Genomic DNA, 25,799 nt, shown 5'->3' on the forward strand with positions numbered 1-25,799 from the left:
ATATGGAATAATGTCATTGCCTGAATTCCCAAAGAAGAGATGCCTTTTCTTTTTAATAAAATCCCCAAGCAAGTGAAGCCTATTTGATAAAATCCTAAGGCAAGTAAAGCATTCTTTTTAAAATCCTAAGGCTTTGTAGGTATTTTAGAGGGAGATACGACGATGCAGTGCATAATGCACATGTATCACATCTGCAAGCATTTTTAAACCTTGTAAGCATTTAAGATTGTACTTTTATAAAATGAAACTGCAGTAAAGTCAGTGGTAATTGATATGTTGAAGTACTTCAGTTTCATTATACTGTAGTACTGTAGTAATTAATTTACTTTATATAATTTAAACTTGAGAATCCAGATTGGTCATTAAATGTAGATGACTTTAATGAACTTGATACTTAGTCATGAATTTTTTACATAATACTATATATTGATTCTTTAAATATCCCAAAACTATAACACAGTCAAGAATTACTGGTAATATCTACTTTCCCTGATAACAATACATACCCTAAAATATACTGCACTTTTAATATTCACAAACACGGGGCTCTGTAGTAGTCTAAGTAAAGTGAATAAAAAAAAATGATGTGAGAACATGGACTTGGTACCAGGTAGTGGCTTAAAGCTTTCATTAAGCTCACCTTCACCACCCCATACACTACAAAAAAAGTGTCAGGCTGCAGCATAAATAGGGGTGAAAATGAGAGGGTATAGTTAAAGCAGAGAAAATAATGAATGGAAGATGGGTAAATGGGTGTATAAAGCTGTCTCCATTTTTACATAAAGAATCATACTACAAATAGAACAGTATCTTCATTAAAGTGAAAACTCCACAATGAATATCTCTAAAGAAAAATTATACATTATATATATATATACATTATAAATATATATATATATATATATATATATATATATATGTATATATATATATATATATATATATTATATATATATATATATAAAATATATATATAATATATATATATATATATATATATATATATATATATATATATATATATATATATATATATATATATATATATATATATATATATATATATATATATATATATATATATATACGAGAGAGAGAGAGACTTGATATAAGATTATGAAATAGACCATTGGTCAGCACTTCGACGCTGAAAAGAGAGGTATGTTTCAACCACAGTAAATGAAGAGTGAGAATTACCGATATGTACTGTATTCGAGAAAGATTTTTTTAGGACGCCGGTCAACTGAACCCAACAATGACTGTTTTGTTCCTGTAACAAACGAATAACTGTTCAGATCTTTCTGTAGAACGTAAATAAAAATATTAGAAACAACAGAATACGAAAAAATAAATGAAGAACTTGGGGATGGTAAAATGGTGAACAACATTGGGGGTGCCGTCATATAGGTAACATTTGCTCCTGACGATTTGCTTGATAATGACAGTGGTGTCGCACTTACATGTAAACAATTCCATGTGTTTTTCAGTATTTAGCCTTTAACTTGTGAAAGATATCGCAGTTAAAGTATTGAAATGTCTCGTTTGTTCGTTAAAAACCTTCCCGCCAAGGTAAGTGATAGGCCTGAGTTATATACTGAAGATAAGTTAACAGAATTGACTGGATTACTTAGGCTTTCGTTGACGAGTCATACTCAGCATTCTAACTTGTCTGTTCGTAGATATTTTGATATTGTTTTATGGCGTATATAATGAAGCTAAGGTAAGATAATGGTAAAGTTTTCCTTATCAAATGCTTATTACAGGCCTAGTTAAGGGGTACCATAGGCCAAAGCACTTAGGCGTAACCCATCTGTATACATTGGCTCCGTATCCCAACTAGGCGAGGCCTAAATGTGCAGTCTTTAACCTTAACTGCAAAATTTGGTAATTCTATTTATTAGCTCCGCGCCTGTTTTTACCTTTTCAACTGGTTTTTCTTTTAGGGGTTCAATTTGTTTGTTGTCGGCCAAATGGGAACGTCCCTTCGCCGTGAGTACTGTCCTGGTGGTACCCATACGGTTATTGCACTTTGTTTGTAAAACAGATGTACCCGATGCTGTCTTGAAGATCAGCAGATGGAAACCCCTTTGTTGGATGGATGGTTAATTACAGGTTCCACTCTAGTGCCAAAAATTAAAGGTAAATTCATAATTAGCAACCAAAAACTTGGCCTAGAAGGGTTGGCGGAGCTACTATATAGGTACCCCATTTTAGTGTAAAACAAGTTATTGCACTTGCCGGAAGGATGTCAGAGTTATCTGGGTACATCTTTTGTAAAAACTCCAGTAACAGTAGCCCGTGCTCTGTCTTGTGAAGATCGTGTTTTTAACTTTTAAACCTACAATTTTAGGGGTTATGGGACTTTTGTTGTTGGTTAATGTCCCTTAAGCTGTGTTGTACTTACAGGAGACCCCCAAAATAACGTTAAATTGTTAGATGATTTAAATTACAGCCAACCCCAAAAAATAATGTTAAAAATAAGCAACCAAAATACTATAAGAAACTGCCATTTCTTGCTAAATACCCACCGTGTAGGCCTATCTATTACTTAGATCCACCGAATTTCTTCCCATTCTTAGGCCTAGTGAAAAATGGAACTAGGATAACATAGGGTTACTGGTTTGATTAAATTCGTGAATGAAACTGATTTATCATGCTAATTTCTGCTGGAGTTGCTGATTGTTTTGACAGAATTCAAATTTGATGCATGTAAGCCTAGACCAACTGATTCCTAGCCTATTGATTAAAAATATGGCCCTGGTCTATCTGTGCTTGAAACTGGTTCTGTTTAAAAAGCCTGTCACTCATACCCCAAGTGATTGGTGAGCCATGAAGCAAGCGTGCATTGGAAGAATTAGGGACAGAGCAGCCAGTGGCTCTTGTTCACACCTGTGAATATTCTGTGTCACTGTGATTAATTGAATAAGTAAGGTACACTTTGGAGATTGAGGACATGAACGAGTTTTATTCTCTAACATCTACCAAGCTAGGCCTAGTTAAATTCAGGGATGCATTTCAATCTAATCTTGGATGCCGGACCCCTAAACTGTTTAGGGATGAAGCCCACCTAATCTCACCTATTCAGGGTCTGCCTCTTATTTTGTACTGCACTGCAGTGTTTAGATTAATTTCTGCTCTTTTATAAATTCTATTTCATGTGCCTTCAGTTTTTCTTGATATCTAAAATTATGTTTAGCTAAAGTTTAACAAAGTGTCACTGATTGTAGTGTGTCATCTTATAGGTATTGAATTATAACTCAGAGTCTGTCAAAATTGCACAGCATATTGAAAATGTAATTATAAACTCCCATGTTGTATTACATTTCACCTTTTATGTTATACTAATATTGCAGGTATCACAGGAAGATTTAAAGAAGCACTTTTCTCAAAAGGGAAATGTAACAGACGTCAAACTAGTTTACAAAGATGGCGAGTTTCGACGTTTTGGTTTTGTTGGGTTTGAAAAGGAACAAGAAGCGAGGGCTGCTTGCCATTATTTCAACAACACATTCATAAAGCAGGCAAAAATCACAGTTGAAGTCTGCCAGGAGTTTAGTAAGTAACCTCTAAGATTATTTATGTTTTTGTTCTATAGAGTGAGCCTGTTTCAATCTAAATCTTGTTTTACTGAGTGTAGTGATGTACTGGAAATGTTTTGAATCCCATTTTCTCCTGGGGAATGTTTCAAGGAATTGCTAGGTGATTCTTTATGGTTTTCATATCTAGTATAAATCGTACTTACTGTATCATGAGTACATTTAGAGCCATATTGCAGTAGTTCTGCTAATGTGGTCACAATAGTATTCTTGTTTAGAAATTATAAATATTTTTCAAGAAACCTCAGCATTTATTTGAGTGCAAGTGTGTAAGTGCAAGCAAGGAGATGGTCCATAGTAAAGCGTTGAACTTACTGTATCTTGCTAAAATGTACCCTTTAGGACAATTCTTTCTTGAATTTTACTTACAAACACAACAGTAGCAAGTGTCTGTTCCTCAGTACAATGAAGCATGATTTTCCTTGTGCCAAATATGTTAGATTGCTATGAATTGCACTAACACTTAAATCTCAACTTAGCATTATCTTTAATACTTGTAGCATGTGTGTCTCCATGATTTCAGAGGATGAAAACAAGCCTTTATCTTTCTCCTGTTTCAGAGGATGGAAATAAACCTGTATCATGGAGGGAGAAAAACAAGTTACGAAAGGAAGCTGCAAAAGCTGCACGGAATAACAACAAAATTACAGTTGATTCTGAAGGAACTAGTGAGAAGAAAAGCAAAAGAAAAAACTCCAAAGAAGCAAGCAAGGGTACTTCTCAAGATTTACTTAAAGAGTATGAAAAAGATCCTGACTTCAAGGATTTCATGAAATTAGAAAATAAAAATCTGGAACGAGAAGAGGAAGCCGTTCCTGAAAAAATTCCTGAACTAGAAGAAGCAAGCGATGAGTCTGATAAATCAGATCAAGAGGAGGCTGATGTTAAAGTTGCGGACAAAAAGGAGGTTTCAGATTTAGATGTAAGTATGAATTACATCAAGGTGAAATGGTATCTTCGGAAGAGCTAAAGATGGAAATTTTGCTTATCTTACTTTTGGGGTTGAATGAGTTGAAAAAGTTGTTGCTGTGCACCTCTTGTTTTGCTGTGGAATAGTAACATTCAACAATTAGTGTTTTCCTTATGGCAACAGTATTGGAAATTGTTTGTGATTGAGTATTAGATACCTCTTAGATTGGATTCTTTGCATAAGCTGTAATATAATTTTTAAAACGATCATTTCATGTACTGTAGTCATGAAATGTTTTGAAAATTTTAGGTGTAGTTCTTATAATCTTCGTAGGAGCTCATATGCATTTCTTATTAGAGGTAACTTACAACATGACCAGAATATTTTTCTTGTTGGTAGCCTTTTACACGAGACCAATCTTGGGGTTTTTGGTTTTGGGTTACTGTTTACAGTTGCCTTACAAGGCATCCTGTACACAGTATGTATTGAAAATTCTTTACAGTGGTTCTTTGGCATCCAGCAGCATTGTTTTCTGCCTTTTCCCTTTGCTCTCTTCACACATAGCTGTCTATCATCTTCAACTTCACATGTTCCAAATATCAGTTCTTATTTAGGAACAAGTCCTTTGGATGGTTTCCGAGAGTTTCAAGAATGACACAGCGGTAAACAGAAATAATTGTGGGGCCAGGAGGATTATCATGATATTTGCAGGGGTTATGATTATGGCCTTAATACTGGGTTTTTATTTTCAGTACCTGAAGAGTCTCATGGTGTCCAAAGAATCTGATGGTAGCACTTCAGATGCAAAAAAGAAGGTCCCCAAGGTAAGTACTTGTTATTAATGATTCCTAAAGTAGACATGAGGGCAGATTAGCATAGCTGCTTAGTGTTGGAAACTTGATAGAAATATGTAGAAGGTTCATGTTAGAGTGCATTAGTTTGGTAAACACACGTTCAATTTGGGAAAGACAAACGACATGGTCACCATAGGAGACGAGAACATCCCGAAATACTGAGGTAGACACACACAAAACCTGAAATTCTATTGGACACAAGGTCTGTAACCACAGAGTGGTTGTGTCCTGTACAAAGACAATGATCTTGGGTGTGATGTCTGACAAAAGACATTGGTAAAGACTTTGCTGGTTTGGGAAGACCCACTTGGCAAGTGGTGATCTTAATACAGACACCATTCCTTGTTGTGACCAGACACACTGAAAGTTTTTCCAAAGTCAAGTAACTAAATAGCTCTTGATTTTTATGTCCATAACTGGACACTGAGGTAAAAGTAAAAATTTTTTTTTGTCATGGAATATAGAGAGAGATCAACAACAGAAGCAGTCTTTCCAATGAGGCAACTACAGGAAAAGTACCAAAAAATGAAGGAAGAAAATATAGTCCATATTTAAGGATCTTAAAAAGGATACCAACGCTATAGAATGTTAAGACTCATGGCTAGAGTATGGTAGGAAGATCATATGTCTGAGGAATTGGTTGAGAGGTGTGGTATGTGAGGGCTGAAAAAAAAAAAAAGACTGTGATCTCAGAGATTGAAATGGTTTGGACATCTGTTGAGAAGGGGTGAGAAACTCTTGGTCAGAAAATCAGTAGATATGAAAGTAGCAAGATGAGGACCTTTAGGAGGGCCCAGGAAATCATGTAGAAAGGGGATAGATGAAGACGTAGATCTAATAGGAGTTCAGGCAGAAAGAGCATAGCATGGAGAAAATTAATTTTACATGTAACCCTGTAAAGGGAAAAGGTGATACAGAAACATTTTTGATGAAGGTTAAGTATCATTATTATTATTACTTATTCAGTCATAATAGAGATTAATATTTTATTGTCCTAAATTAGTGGAATCTTGAAAGTATGAACTGCAGACACCAGATACTGCAAAGTATTCATATATAGCTGTTTAGGTCTCCCCAGGAAAACTATGGGAGCTAGAAAGGAAATATTTACTGATTTATGTGCATTGCACATGAGTTAGTTTTAGTTAGAAGGCTGATTAGTGGCCTGATACCGTTGCTTGATACTATCAGATTTGATAGGTTCCGTGAAAGAGGTTATGGTATAAGAGCATTTCTTTTAGAATCACTTTATGATACAAGTATAATTATTTTTGTTCCAGGTCCTGGAGGAGCACTTTTGTGTAGTGATCAGGACAAAAGAGAAGTGCAAGATACGGCAGAAAGGGTCAGTGACGTTTACAAAGCAGAGCGTCAAAGATTTTTTGAAGCCGCTGAAATGCAAGAGTTTGAGAATACCTCCCAAAACAAAATTTGTGGCGTATGTGGGATTTAAAACTGAAAGGGAAATGAGAAAAGCTCTTCAGAAGCACAAAAGTTTTTTGAGTATGTATATGAATATAATTCTTTGAATTCCTATGTTGATATTTGTAGCTAAAATGTTAAATTTAGAATAAACTGTATTTGTACCTTTGGGGTAATTTTTTTTAGATGATGGTGAGCAACACCATGTATAGTAATCACAGAAATAATTTTCTACACCTATTTTTTTTATGGTACTTTCTTAAGATATTCAGATTTAAATATCTTAATGTTTAAGTTCAGCAATTGATGTTTCTTAACATAGCTGTATGAAGAAGCTATTAGCATACGTTTATCAATATTTTTCTTGTGAGTTTTTGTAATGTGTTACGTAAATTTCTAAAAAAATATTCTAGATGGTGCAAGAGTTCAGGTGAAGAAATATGAAAAGCCAGTTGAAGAAGGTGAAGTATCACCTGAGAAGAGTGCTCCTTGGCAGATGGCTGAGGAAAAACTAAAGAAAGCGGAACCAGTAGCTGAAACTGGAAAGCTGTTCGTCCGTAACCTTTGGTATTCTGTCACAGAAGATGATCTTCGAGAACTGTTTGAGCAGTTTGGTAATTCACTTGCATTGCATTTTGTTCAAATGTGTTAAATTTCAAGGGGATCAAGGTGGTTATTATGTTGTTTCAGTGATTGAGTGTAAGATTAGATCTAAATATGGTTAATAGAATGATATTCCTCAGTATTGCATTAAATATTTAAACGTTTTAAAGACTGGTCTTTACGTAGAGAAAGCTGTCCTTGTAGAAGCATTTAAATTTTTAAAACTGGTATATTGTAGATTTATAATTGTTAAGGGAGCGATAGGAATTCTGCCTTGTAAGTTGAGCTTTGAACTTTGAGATAGATTGAATGGGTGTAATGTCCATTTACTTGTATGTTGCCATGAAGCTGTTTCATTTTAACATAATTTGTTGCTAGAGTGAACTATAATATTACTTGACATTCTCAGGGTTCTGGGTATATTTCCCATAATTTTTACTTTCTTATGTGATACTCAAGTTAATTTGTAGATGTTCACCAAACATATAGCTGATGACATTCTTCATTTAACCTGTTTTTAGGTAAAGTGACCGACATCACACTTCCCATATGTAAGATTACTAGGCGTCCGAAAGGCTTTGCAACTGTCACCTATATGTTTCCTGAGCATTCTGTTCTTGCCATGTCAGAATTAGGTGGCACTTCATTTAAAGGGCGCATTTTGCACATCCTTCCTGCTCACTGCGATGAAAAGGAAAATGAAGAGAAAGGTATGTTACAGTTAACTCCTCGGTATAGACTCTTGGCAGCTAAAATGGAAAAAAAGTGCTAGCACAGTGTTAAGGGGTTTTAAAGTAATGATCAGTATGTACGGTACCTTTTGGTTGTAATGGTGAATCAAATGTTTTAGTGCAGAACATGTTAGTCTGAAAAGTAGTAGGTATGGGAGTAGTGCACAAATTAAATGGGAAAGGTGTTGGAAATATGCATGGATAAAAGGTATATATGAAGACATGGACAGTGGGAATTCAGGCAGAAAGTGCACAGAACAGATGTGAGTGGAGAGAAATTTCATGTCTGAATCCATAAAGGAAAAATCTGTTGAAAGATGACAATGATCATATGTTCGTTTTTTTTTATGGTGTATTCCATGCTGGATGTTGAGAGATTAAACTTTTATTTTTGCTTTTCTTTTGAGGGTAAATGATTTTACATTACTATGATATGAATGGCTTTGCAGGGTTGTCAGGCACAGTAGTAAGTGAATGTTGGAGGCATTGCTAACTAATAATGGCAGTTCCAAATATTAGCTGGTCTAGTTGATTTATTAGCTTGTACCATGAATGAGGTTACTGTGTCCAGTGTGTCTTATAATATGGTGTGTAGTAATATTCCCCTTTACCTTTGTACATCATTGTTGTAGTGCTCTTTTACCAGTTTTCTGGGCCAGTGTCATTTTTTTTATATATTATGTTCAGGTTTTCTCTGATTGCTTTGCTGCCGCTTTTACCAAATCACTTGTCATTCTTGATGGTCCTGGAACTATTCTTCATTATCCCCAGGGGTATCATGACCTTTACTGACATCAACATTTACTATAGGTTCCTCTGTCCTTTCAACATCTTGCAGTTTATGTTCTTTCCCTTTTTTCACTATATTAATTTACAGTCTTCATTAATCAATTATTTCTTTATTTTCAACTTAAACTTTTGTTTATTTTTTTTTTTATATACTGCTCTGTTTAATCTTTCATATGTTTCTTCATTCACTTGGTTACTTACATCATGTCTTTCCTTGTCCACTTTGCTATGCCAGTCACTGTCTTTCCTCTGCTACGTTGAAATTCGTATTCTTTATTCCATCATCATCTCCCCAAGCCTCTTGCTAACATTTATAGGATACTAGTAGTATTCTAAATTTCGTGTTTGTTAAGTGGTGGTCTCACCATTCTTTTAGCCACAACTTCAAAGTAGCAACTACTAGTGTAAGGTATTTAGGTGTTTATAACCTAACAGAAGTGCATATTCAGTGTCTTTTTACCAAACTAAATACCTTTTTCATGGCAGAAGGAGAAAGCTTCAAAGATAAAAAAGCCCGGGAGCAGAAAGCCACAGCAGGCTCGTGGCATAACTGGAACACGTTATTCTTGGGCAGTGGAGCTGTCATCGACATTATGGCTGAAAAGTATAAAAGATCAAAGCAAGAGGTAAGTTTGTGGTATATACACTTGAAATAAGGTTAGTGCATTTCCAGTTCATCACAGATTCAACCTTTTTATTTTGATTGTGTTAGTTTTACTTCTTTGTTTTAGCTTCATTTCAGTTTGTTAACCCCACTCTTCGTCTGTTCTCTTTGGTCATTTCCCTCTCAGCTGTCCAACAATGTCTTTACCCCGATCCAGTTTCACCTATCATTCGGGAATAAACCCTCTGTTAGCTGTACAGTAGGGGAGTCTGGGAATGTGACTTACTGGTCTTAAGTTGAATTCATATATAGTTATTCAAATGACTTCTCTTTCTGTTGTAATTGTTTTTATTGTATCTGCTTTATTCCATATTTCAAGAGCGACTTTTCTTTCATTTTACATAACTCATTTTGGTGATTGGTCTCCTGAAGATCCATCTCCTGCTCAGGTAAACTATATTGATCTACCTAACAATTTTGTTAGGTGCTATTAACGTGATTTACAATGTTTCTTGAATGCGTTAAATTATAGTGATAAAGTAAACATAAAAAATATTTCATTATGGTTGGTTGGATTTCAAGCTGAAAATTTGCCTCTAAATTTATATAAGTTAGACTTCTTCCCATTAAAAGTACCGCAGTGTTTTTCCATTTACAGATTCTAGAATCGGAAGGCAAGCAAAGTGTTGCAGTAAATCTTGCGTTAGGTGAATCTCAGATTGTTGATGAAACCAGACGGTAAGTAGTGATTAATGACCCAGACAGCCTCTTCAAGACTGTGTGCTGTTGTATCCTATAAGGTTCTTTTTAGGTAATATTTTGAGTCCAATTAATGATCCAACAAGACCACTAATTATTGAGACAAATTTACTTTATTTGCAGCTTAAATGGCTTGTGTGGTGTAATGTAATTTATAAAAATAATATAACAAGCCACTTTTGCTGTGGTATCAATGGCATGATGAGCCAGTGCAGTTTAGAATGAAAATGACATCAAGAAATTTTATTGTGATCAACAGGTTTTTGGAAGAAAATGGTATATCCTTAGATGCGTTCACAAGTCCTGGTGTGCAGAGGTCAAGCACAGTAATACTCGTCAAGAATTTACCTGCCAACACAACAGCTCAGGAATTGTCACAGATTTTTTCCCGATATGGAGAGCTTGGGAGAGTAGTTCTTCCTCCTGCTGGTGTAACAGGTATGTGTTGTTGCATCCTTTAAGGTTTTTGTTATTATTAGTTGATAGTTCAGCCAGACCACTGAGTTACCTTTGTTCACAATGAATATTAGGTCATATTTAGTGTATTACAGCTACAAATTTTATAACCGTATAAATTGAAAATTTTGTGTGACTCTTGATAATGCATTGCTCTCACTTATTTATTGTGAACTGTCTCCTTTACTAGGAATGCTACAAATTAAAGTTATTTATATGTAATTGTTTCTTGTCTTTCTTGTGGGTAAAAAACATAAAATTTTCTTGTTTTCCAGAATTTGAATAATTCTTATTTTCTTTTCATAAATTATTTTATCTGAAGTTTTAGTTGTTTGAATCATAGGTGGATGAAACCATGTTTTCAGGAATTGTGGAGTATCTTGACCCAGGAGAGGCTAAGAAAGGTTTTCGCAGCTTAGCATACAGCAAATTTCACTATTTGCCCCTGTATCTTGAGTGGGCTCCTCAGCGGGTATTCAAGAGTGATACTGCACAAAAATCAGAGGTGTCAGCGGACATTAACACTGAGCCACATGGTGAAGGTGGAGAGGAAGGTGAAGGTAAAGGTTAGTATTTAGAACACAAAATGGTTTTTGTATTTATACTGTGATTTAATGAGACCACTCAGTAACATTTTTTCTTGCTTGCCTGAAAGATTTGTTTTAAAATACAAAGTGCAAATTTGAGCAGGGTAAAGTTAAAGTAGCTAGACTGTGAGGTAGAGGAAGACCAAAGGAAGAGTAAAAATGCAGTTAGAGCCAAATGGATGATGCAAGGAACCATAGTACCTTTTGTTCTGCAGGTGGTACACAGAATTTAATATGTTCTTATGTTTTGTTCATGCTGTGCAACATCGAATTGTTTTTTCATTCTCCGAAATGTAACATTGAAAGATATTTTTTTTTACCCACTTGTATGAAGTTGGTGTAATTTTTCATTTGTTTTTGTACTTACATAGCAGTCAAAAGAGAGAAATCAGATATTTTCTTTTACCCACTTGTATCAAGTTGTAATTTTTCATTTGTTCAAAAAAGAGAAATGTATTTTCTTACTTGTATCAAGTTGTAATTTTTCATTTGTTCATGTACTTACATAGCAGTCAAAAAAGAGAAATCACCAGAGCCTGCAAAGGAGGAGGAAAATCAGTCCAAGAAGTTACCAGCTCCTGAACCCAACACCACTGTCTATGTAAAGAATCTAAATTTCAGTACAACTGAAGAGGTGCTAAAGAAGGTAAGGACAGTAGAGGCTGAACAAGTCTGAAACCTGTGGATCTCAATTTAATATGCACTATATAGACTTTGGTTGTGATTTTTCAGCAATATGAAAACTTATTAACAATGTGTCAAAGTCAGATCTTGGTTGTGATTTTTCAGCAATATTAAAACTTATTAACGATGTATCAAAGTCAGATCTTGGTTGTGATTTTTCAGCTATCTTAAAACTTATTAACGATGTATCAAAGTCAGATCTTGGTTGTGATTTTTCAGCTATATTAAAACTTATTAATGATGTATCAAAGTCAGATCTTGGTTGTGATTTTTCAGCAATATTAAAACTTATTAATGATGTATCAGAGTCAGACCTTGGGTATTTGATGTTGCCATTAATCATTTTGTTAAGCTTGAGCGTACCTCAGTGATAAAGAGCTAGTTCAGGTCTTGAAAACAGGGGATTGATTTTCATAAAGACTGTTGTTAATTTCAGCTTTCATAGCAAATGGTTCATATTTTAAGTTGCATATGCAACGTAAAGGTAAAATTCTCTTCTTGTTGAATAAATAAGGAACTGCAGTATTTTTTATTGCAGGACACTATCAAGTTGCTGATAAGAATCTTTTTCCATTGTTAATTTTCTCTTCCTGTTAAGTTTTGCACACCAGTTGGGATTCACACATATCTAGCTTTAGTTACATCCATATTGGAATAATTGCTGTAAATGTTTATCATACATCTTTGTCCTCCTACATACCAAGAAGTAGATAACTTCATGTGTCTATTCACACCCATTAAAAACTTGGAGAGGAAAGATTTTTGGGATACAGAGTTCCAGTTAGTGGAATCTTGGTTTTCATGGCAACAATTCAGACATTTTGTGCAATTGTCCTCTTCCCTCAGTGTAATCATTATTTATGTGTAACGGGGAGAGATTTACAGATTAACTGTAAAGAATAAGTAGTTTTACTTCCTGTATGTAAAAAACGTAAAACTTATTTGTATTTTGTTAATTTCTCCTGAAGAGTGCAAAAGAACTGAAGATGCAGTATTTGGAGTTTTGCCAGCAGATTGTGGAAGGCGAGAGTGCATTGGCACTTGAAAAAAAATTTTTTTTGTGAATAAGCCACACTCTGGAATGAAGTATATTTAGTTTAGTGAACAATGATAAGTGATAATCTTGTAAAACCTAGATGGTCTTATTTACATCACCATCTGCTTCTTTAGTTTTTCCTAACTGATTTAGTGTTTTTTGTATAGTTTTTTATATTTAATCATGCTGAATTCAGACCTGAAGGGTAGCTCTATAGAAAATTGTAAAGCTGAAGTGAATCCTCTTTTTATCAGTTTTGTCTTTATATTTCAGCATTTCACAAAAGCTGGTCCAGTCCACTCAGTTTTGATTGCCAAGAGACGAGGACTCTCCCAAGGATATGGCTTCGTACAGTTCATCAAGCAGTCAGATGCACAGAAAGCATTGAGAGAAATGCAAGACTCTCTGTTAGAAGAAAAGAACCTGCAAATAAAACTGTCTGAGAAGACTTTAGCGTATGTATTTGCATTTACAGCCACTACCTGAGGTTCTTTGTATATTACTGCACTGTACTATTTGGAAAGCAAAAGTATTTGTGTTAGGAAAGTTTTTCAAATAACAGACAGTTATTTAGAATTTTGTTGTGATATTACAAATTATATATTTGCTTGTTTATACCGATGTCCAAATTTTTCAGCTATTTTATAATTCAATTTACGATGACTATCTTTCACTGAACCCTTAGTTATAACTACTAAAGCATGTGGCTAGATATCAGTAGCAAGTGAGCAAATTACATCTAATTAGATAATGACAATAAAGTAGTGAAAAATTTGCTGGTTTGTATTCAAGGAATTTAAAGAGTACTTATTTTATCATTTTTACTGTGTCTGGATTTATCTTAAGACTGTGAAAGTGCATACTCAGTAAATATATGTCTCGATATTGTTGGATCCTGTTTTGCATTATTTTTCGTTTGTAGATTAATAACTTGAGGATTTTGCATTGTTTCAGGACACCCGTCAAAAGTGCAAGAATGATGCATGACATTGGTGAACAGCACTCGAGTAAAATCCTTGTCAAGAATATTCCTTTTGAAGCCACAAGGAAGGAAATTCGCCAGCTTTTTGCGTGAGTCACAATCTGCTTTTGTGTAATTGCATGTTTATTCATTTTAGTTTTATTGAGCATTGCTGGTTGTATTAGCAACCCATCAGATAAAGAAAAAATGTAAATTCACAATAGCAAGGCCTTGAGTTTATTACTGGACAAGTGACAGAATATGAGAAATATAGTGAGAGTGTTTAAATGAGGATTGCATAAACTAAAAGTGGCAGTAATATGTACAAGAGGGTAAACAAGGCAAAGGTGGTTGTATGATGAATACATAAGCAAGGGAAAATGCAGTCGAAAAATGAAACATAAAAGGGGAAATCTTAAATATTACAGTGGCATAAAAGAGCCAGATGTACACTTGGCCCTCTACTTATGAAATTCCAAAACCCAAATTTTGAATATGTTACAGGCCTAGTATTGTGCTGAAGCCACTCAAATTATTAAGTGATTCGTAAGAATACTTTGAGAGACAGAGGAAGAAAAAAAATTAACTGAAATATTCTGTACTGCATTTGATTATTTGCATACAGTATCTTTTAGACAAGTGTGTAAATGAAAGCAAAGTTAAAAGTCCAGAGTGCTATGTCTTGAATTAAAGAAAATGTTACATTTTTACTACTGATGTGTTGAGTGGTATGTGCATAGTTACAACAAACATGATTGCATCAGTAGAGACTTTTTCTTGTCATAACATATTTCTTAAACAAAACAGTATAACGACACTATTTTGTGGGTAGTATATAGTGTGTTTTAGACATTAAATGAAACTTTCAGCATTTCAGTGGACAATTAGTAATGTATGTGCATTCATAGTATTTGTTTAGCCATTGTTTTAAAAGTAACAAAGAATGTTATAGTAGTAGAAGGGAAAGAGTTTTGAAAATATAATAAAAAAAAAGTTATGAATTTTGAGCCTTATAAAGTTTTGAAAGTTTTAATTTTGTTTCTTCATTTACTCTTTGTTCAGCACTTTCGGTGAGCTGAAATCAGTGCGGCTGCCAAATAAACCTGCCAGCCAGGACCACAGAGGGTTCGGCTTTGTTGATTTTGTAACACGAGAGGAAGCTAAGGTGAGTAAGGTGCTCTGTGTACAGTTCAAATGATTATCATTATTGTTTTTATCATTATTAATATTCCAAGTGAGCAAACATTCTTATCAAGTTTCCATAAGATGTAATATCCATATGTGAAAATATGATTAAAGTAAGAGGTAGTTTGATGCAAAAATATTTTCTTTTATTATTATGGGATTGTTTTGTTATTAAATCAGCAATGACTTTACCCTACAAAGTACTGTTTCAGTAAAAAATAAGGATTGGCTATTGAACGTATTTTGTAAATGTTTATCTTGAATTTTGATGTAACACTAGAGTTAATAACATAGCATCAAAATGTTGAAAGTGAAAGCGTAATAGTTCATCATTATGAAAGTAGCTCTTAAAGGAAAAAATATTAATTTCATTATTGTATGGAAAAAATGAATGCTTCTCCTTCCTTCTTTGGAAAGAAAGCAGGAAGTGATTGTGTGTAACATTTTCTTTTCTTTATTGCAGAAAGCTTTTGAAGCACTCTGCCACAGCACCCATCTGTATGGGAGGCGTCTGGTTTTGGAATGGGCTAAGGATGATGAAACTATCGAAGAACTACGAGAAAAGACGGCTCAGCAATTTCTTACAGGAGGTAACTATTTATATTTATGTACCTTGCATATAGTATTTTCCATGGTTGTGTTCCTTGTTTTGAGTATTCAAGTACATTTGAATGTTTTTGAAGTATACTAAAGTATGCTAAAGCCATTAGTGTGGTTTTTGGAATGTCATACATTAGGGAAACTGGTGTTTTTCATAATAGATTACATGTGTAGAAATGTGCTTTTAATGGAAGCTTTATGGAAGGGGTAGAAATCAGTAAAGAGAAAAGAAACAAATAACCTGCAAAATCCTGTCGATGCAACTCCTTTTGAACAAAATCAATATTATCACTCATTTTTGTTGTTGTATTCAGTGTATGAGAGAATATTGTGCAAGTATAAGGCATTTAGCATGACTGAAATTAACGTAATGAAATTGAGTGCAAGTTTTTTCAGACAAAGAACTGAGGGAAGTAAAATTCAGATATTTCCTTTGTGTAAGTGTAAGTGATATTATTTTGAGAGAAGAAGAAAATCACTATTTGGTTTTTAGATAATTTTTTGGCTTTGTAAAACAGGAACTTTTTGGGTAAAATTATTATTGTTATATCAGTACCTTAATAACAAAGTATGTTGCTTAAGAATCTGCCCTATCCAATCTATATATTTAGCGTTTGAATGAAAGGAAACAAAAATATCACTCATTTGAATGAAATATTGCATTGGAGTTTGTGTTTTGTGTGCAGTAGTCAGTAACCCATAAAGCTGTGTGTGTATGTGTGTGAGTTCATTCAAGATCTAAGAGTAATGAGAAAAGGTATATGAGCCTCAAGGGATTACAGTATCTTGGAAAATGCAAAGACATTCATAATGAAAGAAGCCTAAAATTCCCTTACAGTGCAAAGCTTGCTACGTTAAATGCTCATATGTGAAGTAATTTGAAGAACAGAGTGAGGATGATAAGTAAATTAGATATAATGAAAAATTTAAAGATAAATGTATTACATTAACAATAATCCAAGTTAGAAAAGGAAGGCAACATCTCTTGTAGCCGTTAAGCAGTGTTACAGGCTTTCTCAGACGTAGAAGCATCAGCACCAATAACCTAGTCAGGATGACCCTTCCACACATTTACAGCAAATGGAATGAAAGACCCAACGTACACTGTTACTGTAAAAGTAGGAATTTACAATATTCCAGTACTAGTAGTACTAAAGGTCTGAAGCATGTGGTATTTATATCAACCTATGTATGTAAAAGAGGCCTTACTAACAGTATGTAGTTTTTCATCTGTGTTTGATATGGATTTAAGAGCCAGTAAATGCACAGAAATGGATCGCAACATTAGCAACTGGATTTTCTACATTACCAGAATTGGAGAATAGCCTTCATTCAGCAACACCTGACAAGCCACTGTCAGTGCTTGACTGGAATCAGTAGATTCGATTAAAGAAGCCTTGACATTAATGAATGGTACCAAACACCCTACTGGGATTATGGTAGATTACAAATGCATACACATTTACAGTATTTGCATTTGCATAAGAAATTTCATGTCATTCACAATTTATAAGATGATACACATAAAGAAAGCCACTCTATACAGTAAATAGATATTCCCTAGTTGGTGTTAGATAAGGGCAGCCTGACTGAATCCAGGGCTGAGGAACTCTGCTGTAGCCCTGTTTTGAGAAACAACTTTTGAATAGGGAAATTAGGTCCTGCTGTGAATTTTGACTTTGAATGTCAAGAAAATTGCGCCTGAGACCTTCATCATTTCTTATATGAAAATGGTTGCCAGACTGAGACTCAATATTGCTAAACAAATGAAAGTATAAATTCTGTAAAGTGTGTTAAAAAAAAATTCAAGATAAAACTAACGAAGAAAATGGGAAAAGTTAATTTACCAAGATGTTATTAAACAAAAGTTCATAGCAACAAGAATATTAAAAGATCAAAATTCTAGATTGGAAAAATCTTAAGCTTATCATTAAGGAAAGCAGAGCTTTTTTTTTTTGCTAGACTATAATTTAGTCTTAATATGGTGTATGTTCATTAAATTTCGTTTTGTTTCAGGACCACCTTTAAAAAAGAAAAGGTTAGCTGAAACCTTAGAAAATAACATGGAAGTTGGTGAGGAGGACTAGTGTGTAGTTTATTTATATTGGTATTTATAAATATGGAAAATTGGAAACATGTATTTTTATTTAAGATATATTGAGAGAACTCTCTCTATTTTATGTAAGCGAAAGAGAGGACAGTTTCGTAAGAAATTGCCACAGATATTAGGCCCCAAGGCCTTTTAAGCTTATGAAATTAAAATCTTCCTCTCTTCTCAGATACTGTACAGAATTATAGTTTTAAGTCCAAATAAATACATTTTCTGTATGGGAGCTTTTAATCACCTTCAATACATAGTATTTAGTAGAATGTGGAGTGATTCATACGAATACAACTGAAACTTCACTTATCATTGTGATGGAAACGAGTAAAGTAAGAACTAATTTAAGCTCAGCGACAGTTTATAGAAAATGAAGAGGTTAAATGAAGGGTTGGAGAATGCCAGTTGAGAAGGCCCTGAAATAAGTTACCGCAAATGGAATGGTGAAATATATTAAAAATCAAGAAAGGAGATTAATTGTGACGCATAGTAGCACACAATTAAAATTCTTGAAAGAAACAATGAACAAAATATGCAAGACAAAATTCTTTGCAACTGTTGTGCAACCTAATGGTAATGAGTGTCGAGATTTCCTCACAGTGCGTTTACTGAATGAATCCATTGGAACCTCACTATACTGTATAGTATTCATTTGACTTCATAACGGAGGCAAGCCTTGGTGTTTGAATGGAGCGAAATAATTTGTTCTACAATTATAGTTTTATGAACTTGAAATTATTATTTGTTTATGAACAAGTATATGTATATATGTGCAGTATAAGGAGTAAGCAATTTCTATGGAAATGTTCACAAGAAAAAATAGAGCAGAGAAGACATATTTGAAAAAATAAGAGTAGTGAAGCCACATTTCGCATTCAGCCCTCGAAAGAAAAAATGTGACATTAAAACGTGACCTTTTTGGAAGGGGAGGAAAAAATTCCCCCAAGTGGTATAAGATCTTCATGTGAGGTTAATGGTACAAGTTGTCTGGGAACTGAAATAATTGCTGCTCTGTAGAATGTGCTTCATTCCTTTAACTGTAAAATGTGGAAGTTTTCCTGCACTGTTTTGGACACTGATGCTTGTAACATTCGTATGAGAAAGGGTAATTTTGACAAAAATAAACTTATTACACAACATAAGTATGGGCAAATGGATGCATACAGTTACCTCTCCATTATCATGACATTTTTATTCCCAAAAGGGCAGTATACAGATGATGAAGAGAAAGTGTTATATAATAAACACATTTATACTATTAAATGTTGATATAATACCTTCAGTGCTGAAAACTCCGTAGTGGTCATAAGAGAAATGGGTAAAACTGAAGACTACTACTGCGCCTGGTTCCCGCCAGTCGCCGACCGGAATATTTACTGCCTTCGTTTATGCTTTTCTTTATCTCTCTTGTTCGTGTTTATGATATTTATCTGCTTTTGTTTATGTTTTTACGTTCGTCCTCAAGAGCCTGGTATTAAACACGGAGCCCATTTTGCAAGTAAACTGGTATTTACCGAATCAGAAATGCCCGATAGTACTCTTCAGTTTTACCGAAAAATAATTCAATAGTATTTAAATAGCACTTATTATTTTATATAGTAAGAATTATTTCTTCCATAGGGTGGAAAGTTGTGTACACCGTAGTCAATCTGTATTTATGCATGTCAGTCGGAGAGTAAATACCGTACACAGAATGAAATGACTTTAGTCAGGCCTTGAAGAAACTGCGTTTTCTCTGCGCATTGCTGGTTTTGGAGAAAACTAGTCTTGAGGAATCATAGCAAATTGAAATAAAAGTAATTCCACATTTTGCGAAACAATGTAGTGTATAAATGCGATATAAAATACCAAAGAGGTAGGTTTTAAACAAATTTATAGCGTAGTCAATCTCATATGTTAGAGAATGGTTTTAAAAATGAATATAATAAAAACAAACATTACCAAGCGGGCGCGATATTAACTTTAGACTAACGATGTCCAGTTATACAGCATCAGATATCATTCAGGCACTGATTTGAAAACCACCATTATTAGCAAACGAAGCATCATTATTAGCGAACTATATAAATTACAGACCACATAAATAATCAGGATTTATTTCCGTTGTAATCGCCGTTAAGGTAATCCACGTACATGAGGTGTTTAAATGAAGAATCCTGGTTACAGTGCTGTATTAATGTGATCTGGATTTTTTAAAAAAAACAAAAGAGGAAAATGCGGAATACATAAAACCGTCCCAGCCAGGTTTGTGTTTAGAACTAGACATAACTTTGTTACATTATTATTATTATTATTAAAAAGAATGGCCCCTGGATGCGGTTGAGTTTTTATAGTAGTTTCTTAGTCTCTCGAATGAGTTTCTTTACAGCAGTAGGATATAAATATGACATGATTGTAACCCTGGCTTCATTCGCCTTGTGTGAATGATATAGAGAGCTACCGAAAGGTTAAGGGGTTAAAGAACGTTTGACAAAAGTTGTATAATATGCCTGCTGCTACAAAGAAACTTATTCCAGAGATTGAGAAACTGCAATACACTCAACGGCACCCAGAGTAGCCCAGATGGCCATTCCTTAAATAATAATAATAAGTGTCAGTTAGTGATCTAAAACAGATTTGGCCGGTAAGATTTTATGTATTCCGCATTTTCCTTTTTATTTTTAAATCATTCCACATCACCTGAATACTTTTTTTTCCCTCGGAATCTTGATTTAGACAAATCATACACAAAATAATTGAAAATAAAAGGGTGAAAGTATTAAGCAAGTGAAGTAAGGCCCAGATACCAAGAAGCGCTGAGGTCATTAATGCTTCTGTTCCTCTTGAATAGATTCCGGGTATTATACTCTCTCTCTCTCTCTCTCTCTCTCTCTCTCTCTCTCTCTCTCTCTCTCTCTCTCTCTCTCTCTCTCTCCTTTGTCAGTGACTACAATAATTGTGGGTAAATGTGTCATTTCTTATGGTCTCTCTCTCTCTCTCTCTCTCTCTCTCTCTCTCTCAGCTTTGTGCCCACCATGCACTGGTTGTGAAGCAATTGCTCCAGAGCTTCGTATTAATATGCAATTAGCTCATTTCTGCTAGGCCGTAATTTATTCATCGGCACCAATAGTAATGAGGCGCGGTGGTTGTGGGTCTATTCGTCATTCACTGATTTGACTGTTCAGCGTTCTGTTGCCGATACGAAGTTGTAGGAGGACTGGGTCGAAAGTCTCAAATGGAACTTGAAGTGTGAGGAGGACTAGGTCTAAAGTCTCAAATGGAACTTGAAGTTAGAGGAGGACTGGGTCTAAAGTCTCAAATGGAACTTGAGGTTAGAGGAGGATTGGGTCTAAAGTCTCAAATGGAACTTGTGAGAACTGGGTCTAAAGTTGGAACTTGAGGAGAGGACTGGGTCTAAAGTCTCAAATGGAACTTGAAGTTAGAGGAGAACTGGGAGTCTCAAATGGAACTGGGTCTAAAGTCTCAAATGGAACTTGAAGTTAGAGGGGGACTGGGTCTAAAGTAGCAAATGGAACTTGAAGTCGGGGGAAGACTGGGTCTAGTCTCAAATGGAACTTGAACCGTACCTGATCGCTAGGCTCTCTCTCATGTATCACATGGAACTTGACGTATAATTTACCTAAATTTTTATCATATTATTCATTGATTTGTTTATTTTTTCCTTTTCCATCTGTTCTTTCTGCGTTTCCTATTACCTTCTGTTACTTCTTTCAGATGAACACCATTCTTTGGTAGCTTGAATTTCAAGTCAGTGGCCCATGTGGTGGGCTTGTTCCACATAAATAGGATTCATCTGTTGAATAATAATAATAATAATAATAATAATAATAATAATAATAATAATAATAATAATAATAATAATGATAATAATAATAATAATAATAAACCTCAGAGAAACTTGACATGTACCCAGTCATTTCATTTCTGTCTATAATTTTGAAGCATCGACAATTAAATATACGAGACATCCATCCGTCATATAACAGTGTATAGGATACATACAGCACTAAACGTTACATTACTTTTCTTGGAAATGATCCCCCCCACGTTTGAAACTGTGTTTACTGACGAGAATTTAATATCGTGCAGTCTGGAATTGATTTAGAAGTAATCAGAAGGTATGGACGCTTGTTGATTTCATTTCTCAGAAATGTAGGTAGACTTTTATTGCCATTATTTAAAAGCAAACAAGACAAGCTGCCGTTTCAAATATTAATAAGAATGCGCTAGTCTCTCTCTCTCTCTCTCTCTCTCTCTCTCTCTCTCTCTCTCTCTCTCTCTCTCTCTCTCTCTCTCTCTCTCCATTTGACCTTTACTTCGATGATTTGATTGCAAGCAGATCTGTCGTCTTATACTGAATCTCTCTCTCTCTCTCTCTCTCTCTCTCTCTCTCTCCTTTTCCAGCTGCTGCAATGATTTTCAGTAAATGTGTCGTTTCATACATTGTGAAAAATGTGATTCATTCTCTTCTCTCTCTCTCTCTCTCTCTCTCTCTCTCTCTCTCTCTCTCTCTCTTTGACCTTTACTTCAGAGACTGGTCTCTGCAAGCAAATCTGCCATCTTATATATATCAGCAAGAATCTCTCTCTCTCTCTCTCCTCTCTCTCTCTCTCTCTCTCTCTCTCTCTCTCTCTCTCTCTCTCGTGAATAGGGACGAGAAGAGATAACATCACAGATATGCTCTAGCCCAAAGTAAGCAGGCCGAATCAACAACCGAAAGCTGTGATAGGCAGCAGCTCAATTATTCAGTCTAGACGCTAAGGGTTACCTCATATCAACCGTGTAGGTCTAGAAATTTGTGGTTTGGTCGAGCGGCTCAGACCGTGACTTGGACCTATTTATTCATAAGCACTAGGGCGTAGATTCAGGAATGCTTCTTGCGTGTTTAGGGCCACACAGAGAGAGAGAGAGAGAGAGAGAGAGAGAGAGAGAGAGAGAGAGAGAGAGAACTATTACATTTTAATTGAAAATGTCGACAAAAACAGTATAGCGGACAGTGTTATAGACTTAGATGTGGAACTGGTGAGAGGCGAGAATTCTTTGGGAGCGGAAATACTAGTGTGTATTCTTAATAGCCACACTGACCCGTTAATTATCGATTTCCTCACACTTTCAGGGTAAGTTTACCAGTGCAAACCTTGAATCCGAAGGGGACATAAATTAAGAAGCGCCTCTTTCCCCTTGGGGAACGATTCGAACCCACGCACGGTAGAAAGGGAAAGATCACTGATTAAACCCACTAAGCTACTAAGAGGCATCGCAGTTACTTATCTCATCAAACGTTTGTGGATTTGACCTCATCTCCCAAAAGTGTGTAGGAGGTAAGTTGGAAGGTTATCGTGGCTATTAAGAAAGAAATAAGTATTGTATTGTTGGTGAGTCTCTGTTTTGGATGAGTCAGATTTTCGAAGAGGCTAAAGACTCCCTTTTTTAGTTTTCTGTAAAAGAAAACTGTTGTGCCGGCTTTGTCTGCCTGTCCGCACTTTTTTCTGTTCGCACTTTTTCTGCCCGCCCTCAGATCTTAAAAACTACTGAGGCTACGGGGCTGCAAATTGGTATGTTGATCATCCACCCTCCAATCATCAAACATACCAAATTGCAGCCCTCTAGGCTTAGAATTTTTTTTTTTTATCTTATTTAAGGTTAAAATTAGCCATAATTGTGCTATTAGCAACGATATAGGACAGGCCACCATCGGGCCGGGTTAAAGTTTCTTGGGAGGCGGCTCATACAGCATTATACCGAGACCGCCGAAAGATTGATCTACCTCTGTGGCCTTGATTATATACGCAGATGCGGCTGTACAGAAAACTCGATTGCGCCGAAGAAACTTCGGCTCATTTTTTACTTGTTTGCATACTGACGGGAATGTAGATTAGACATAATATACTTTTTACCTGTTCTCTTTCACAAGCATACTTTTTTTTTTTCCTAGATGAAATAAAATTTACAGAGTGAATATGCAAGAGAAGCCAAAAAGCACTCAAGATTGTATATTTGCCTTTTTGTACAAGTTGGAGTTGTGTAAGAAATACAATGGCATTAGATTAGGCAAAAGTAGGCATACGCCTCTTCTGACAAATTCAGATGGTTGGGTTATGAACAATGGTGCAGATAGGCCGTGACTGGTATGAGAATGGTAACCAAACAAGGGGTAGTGCCGTCGATGCACCTCACTTGGTGCACTGTAGGCATTACTTGAAAGGGTCTTTGCGGCGTCCCTTCGGCCCCTAGCTGCAACCCCTCTCATTTCTTTTACTGTACCTCCGTTCATATTCTTCTCCCATCTGACTTTCCACCCTCTCTAAAATTTGTTTCCTCCTGTTACACCTCTCAAACCTTCTTGTTATCAGCTTCCCCTTTCAGCTGAATGACCTCATAGGTCCCAGCGCTTGGCCTTTGGCCTAAATCCTATATTCTGTTCTATTCTGTTCTGATTTCAGTGTTGCCTAATGGTTCTTGAGGGCTGATGATGTGAATTAGGATTATAGCTCAGAACCTGGACACAAAGTGGAGACCATCTTTAAAGGGTACGTTGCAGATGACAGTATCGACGAAATGCAGAAACTAGTGTAAGACTGAACAGTGCAATCAGGGGAAACTGAAATGGGGTCACAGTAAGATTTTTCCAGTAACAAAAAGATTATGGTAAAAGTGACTATATTAAAACCGTGAAAGAATGATGATACAATTAGACAGTTCAGAAAAGTGATTTGATTGACCGCGGATATTAATTGCCTAGGGTTCATCAGGTCATCAGCTGACTAACGTATGAGTGATATTAGGTAATCCCTTTCCGCTACGTGAGTTTTTCCCTTCCTTTTTCAGATCGAGTTCGTTGCAGAGAGGAACTAGACGTTAAAGTAATTATCAGAACTGGAATGCAACAGAGGAGTCGATGGTATTGGCTCCGTATACAAACCGGTATATATAAGGAACTAGAGATTTACTTTGTCTTTTAGTTTTCTAGGTTGAAGATGAACCTTTTATCATTTTTCTTTTCCAATAACTGATTTCTTCTTTCCGTGTTTCCCGTTGCCTTCTGATACTTCTTTCAAATGGACACCAGATTCTTTGGAAGTTTGAATTTCAAGTCGGTGGCCCCTTTGGTGGGCTTGTTCCATATGAATGGGGTTCGTCTTCTGAGTAATAATAATAATAATAATAATAATAATAATAATAATAATAATAATAATAATAATAATAATAATAGTGTTACCACGTAGAAAGAAATATTGTCACTGAAGCAGGATTATTAATGGAGGCAATTCGCATCCAGACGCTCATACATCGTTTGCTGAAACTGTTGTGTGACGGAGCAAACTGATCTTTATCAGACGCATACACACACGGACGGCAATCATGAAGCCAGCGGACAGACTCAGACACACACACACACACACACACACACACGGGACAGCAATCAAGGAAGCAAAACAAACAACCAAACAAAGAAAAAACCTATCGACTGGTTATCAAAACATTTCCCGCAATATGTTATGGGGGCTTAATTACTCCCTGCCTCGTTCGCAATATATCTGTGAGGAGGAGGAGGTTCATTTTTCTCATTTTGTTTCGTATCTCCTGATATTAATCCGAAGCGAGTATGGCCGTTGCTGCTGCGCTTCCTTTAGTCAGAGAGCAAATTAGCCGAGTGAGTGAAATTTGCGAAATGTGGGAACGCGGGGAAAATACGGTTTCATATCGAGGAATATATACCCTTATATATGTATGTGTATGTATGTATATATAGACAAAATCCGAAGGAAAAGGAACATGGAGTGCTGCAAGGCCTAAACATAGGCCATTGCAGACCACTGAAAGTAAATTACACCTTGTTCATTGTTTCCTTCAGTCTATCTTCATTTAGTCCTCACGTTCCATATATTCATTTATAGACACACACATATATATATATATA

General features: G+C 35.4%; 1 protein-coding gene across 2 annotated transcripts; it reads left to right on the forward strand.

Moving 5' to 3' along the window:
• Positions 1-1,409: 1,409 nt before the first annotated feature.
• LOC136855012 (probable RNA-binding protein 19) lies at positions 1,410-18,105 on the forward strand. 2 transcript variants are annotated; one of them, XM_067131722.1, is made up of 17 exons: positions 1,410-1,569; positions 3,354-3,555; positions 4,157-4,518; positions 5,259-5,330; positions 6,641-6,863; positions 7,196-7,396; positions 7,907-8,095; positions 9,392-9,531; positions 10,168-10,247; positions 10,528-10,706; positions 11,090-11,290; positions 11,821-11,957; positions 13,305-13,486; positions 13,986-14,102; positions 15,055-15,157; positions 15,641-15,767; positions 17,794-18,105. In XM_067131722.1, exons 1-17 carry the CDS (start codon positions 1,534-1,536, stop codon positions 17,862-17,864), a joined length of 2,622 nt encoding a protein of 873 aa, XP_066987823.1. In that variant the 5' UTR covers positions 1,410-1,533; the 3' UTR covers positions 17,865-18,105. The 2 variants fall into 2 exon arrangements, with proteins under 2 accessions (XP_066987823.1, XP_066987824.1); XM_067131723.1 differs by having other exon boundaries at positions 1,419-1,569; positions 11,824-11,957.
• The last annotated feature ends 7,694 nt before the right edge of the window (positions 18,106-25,799 follow it).

This window comes from Macrobrachium rosenbergii, chromosome 30 (genome assembly GCF_040412425.1).
Source record: "Macrobrachium rosenbergii isolate ZJJX-2024 chromosome 30, ASM4041242v1, whole genome shotgun sequence".
Classification (NCBI taxonomy): Eukaryota; Metazoa; Arthropoda; class Malacostraca; order Decapoda; family Palaemonidae; genus Macrobrachium; species Macrobrachium rosenbergii.

What these genes read in the sequence shown, in the direction of transcription:
- LOC136855012 (XM_067131722.1), top strand. Translation starts at nt 1,534, where the DNA reads ATGTCTCGTTTGTTCGTTAAAAACCTTCCCGCCAAG. An exon ending in GAAGCACAAAAGTTTTTTGA is followed by an intron (nt 6,864 to 7,195) that starts GTATGTATATGA and finishes AAAATATTCTAG; the next exon opens with ATGGTGCAAGAGTTCAGGTG. An exon ending in TCCTCCTGCTGGTGTAACAG is followed by an intron (nt 10,707 to 11,089) that starts GTATGTGTTGTT and finishes CCATGTTTTCAG; the next exon opens with GAATTGTGGAGTATCTTGAC.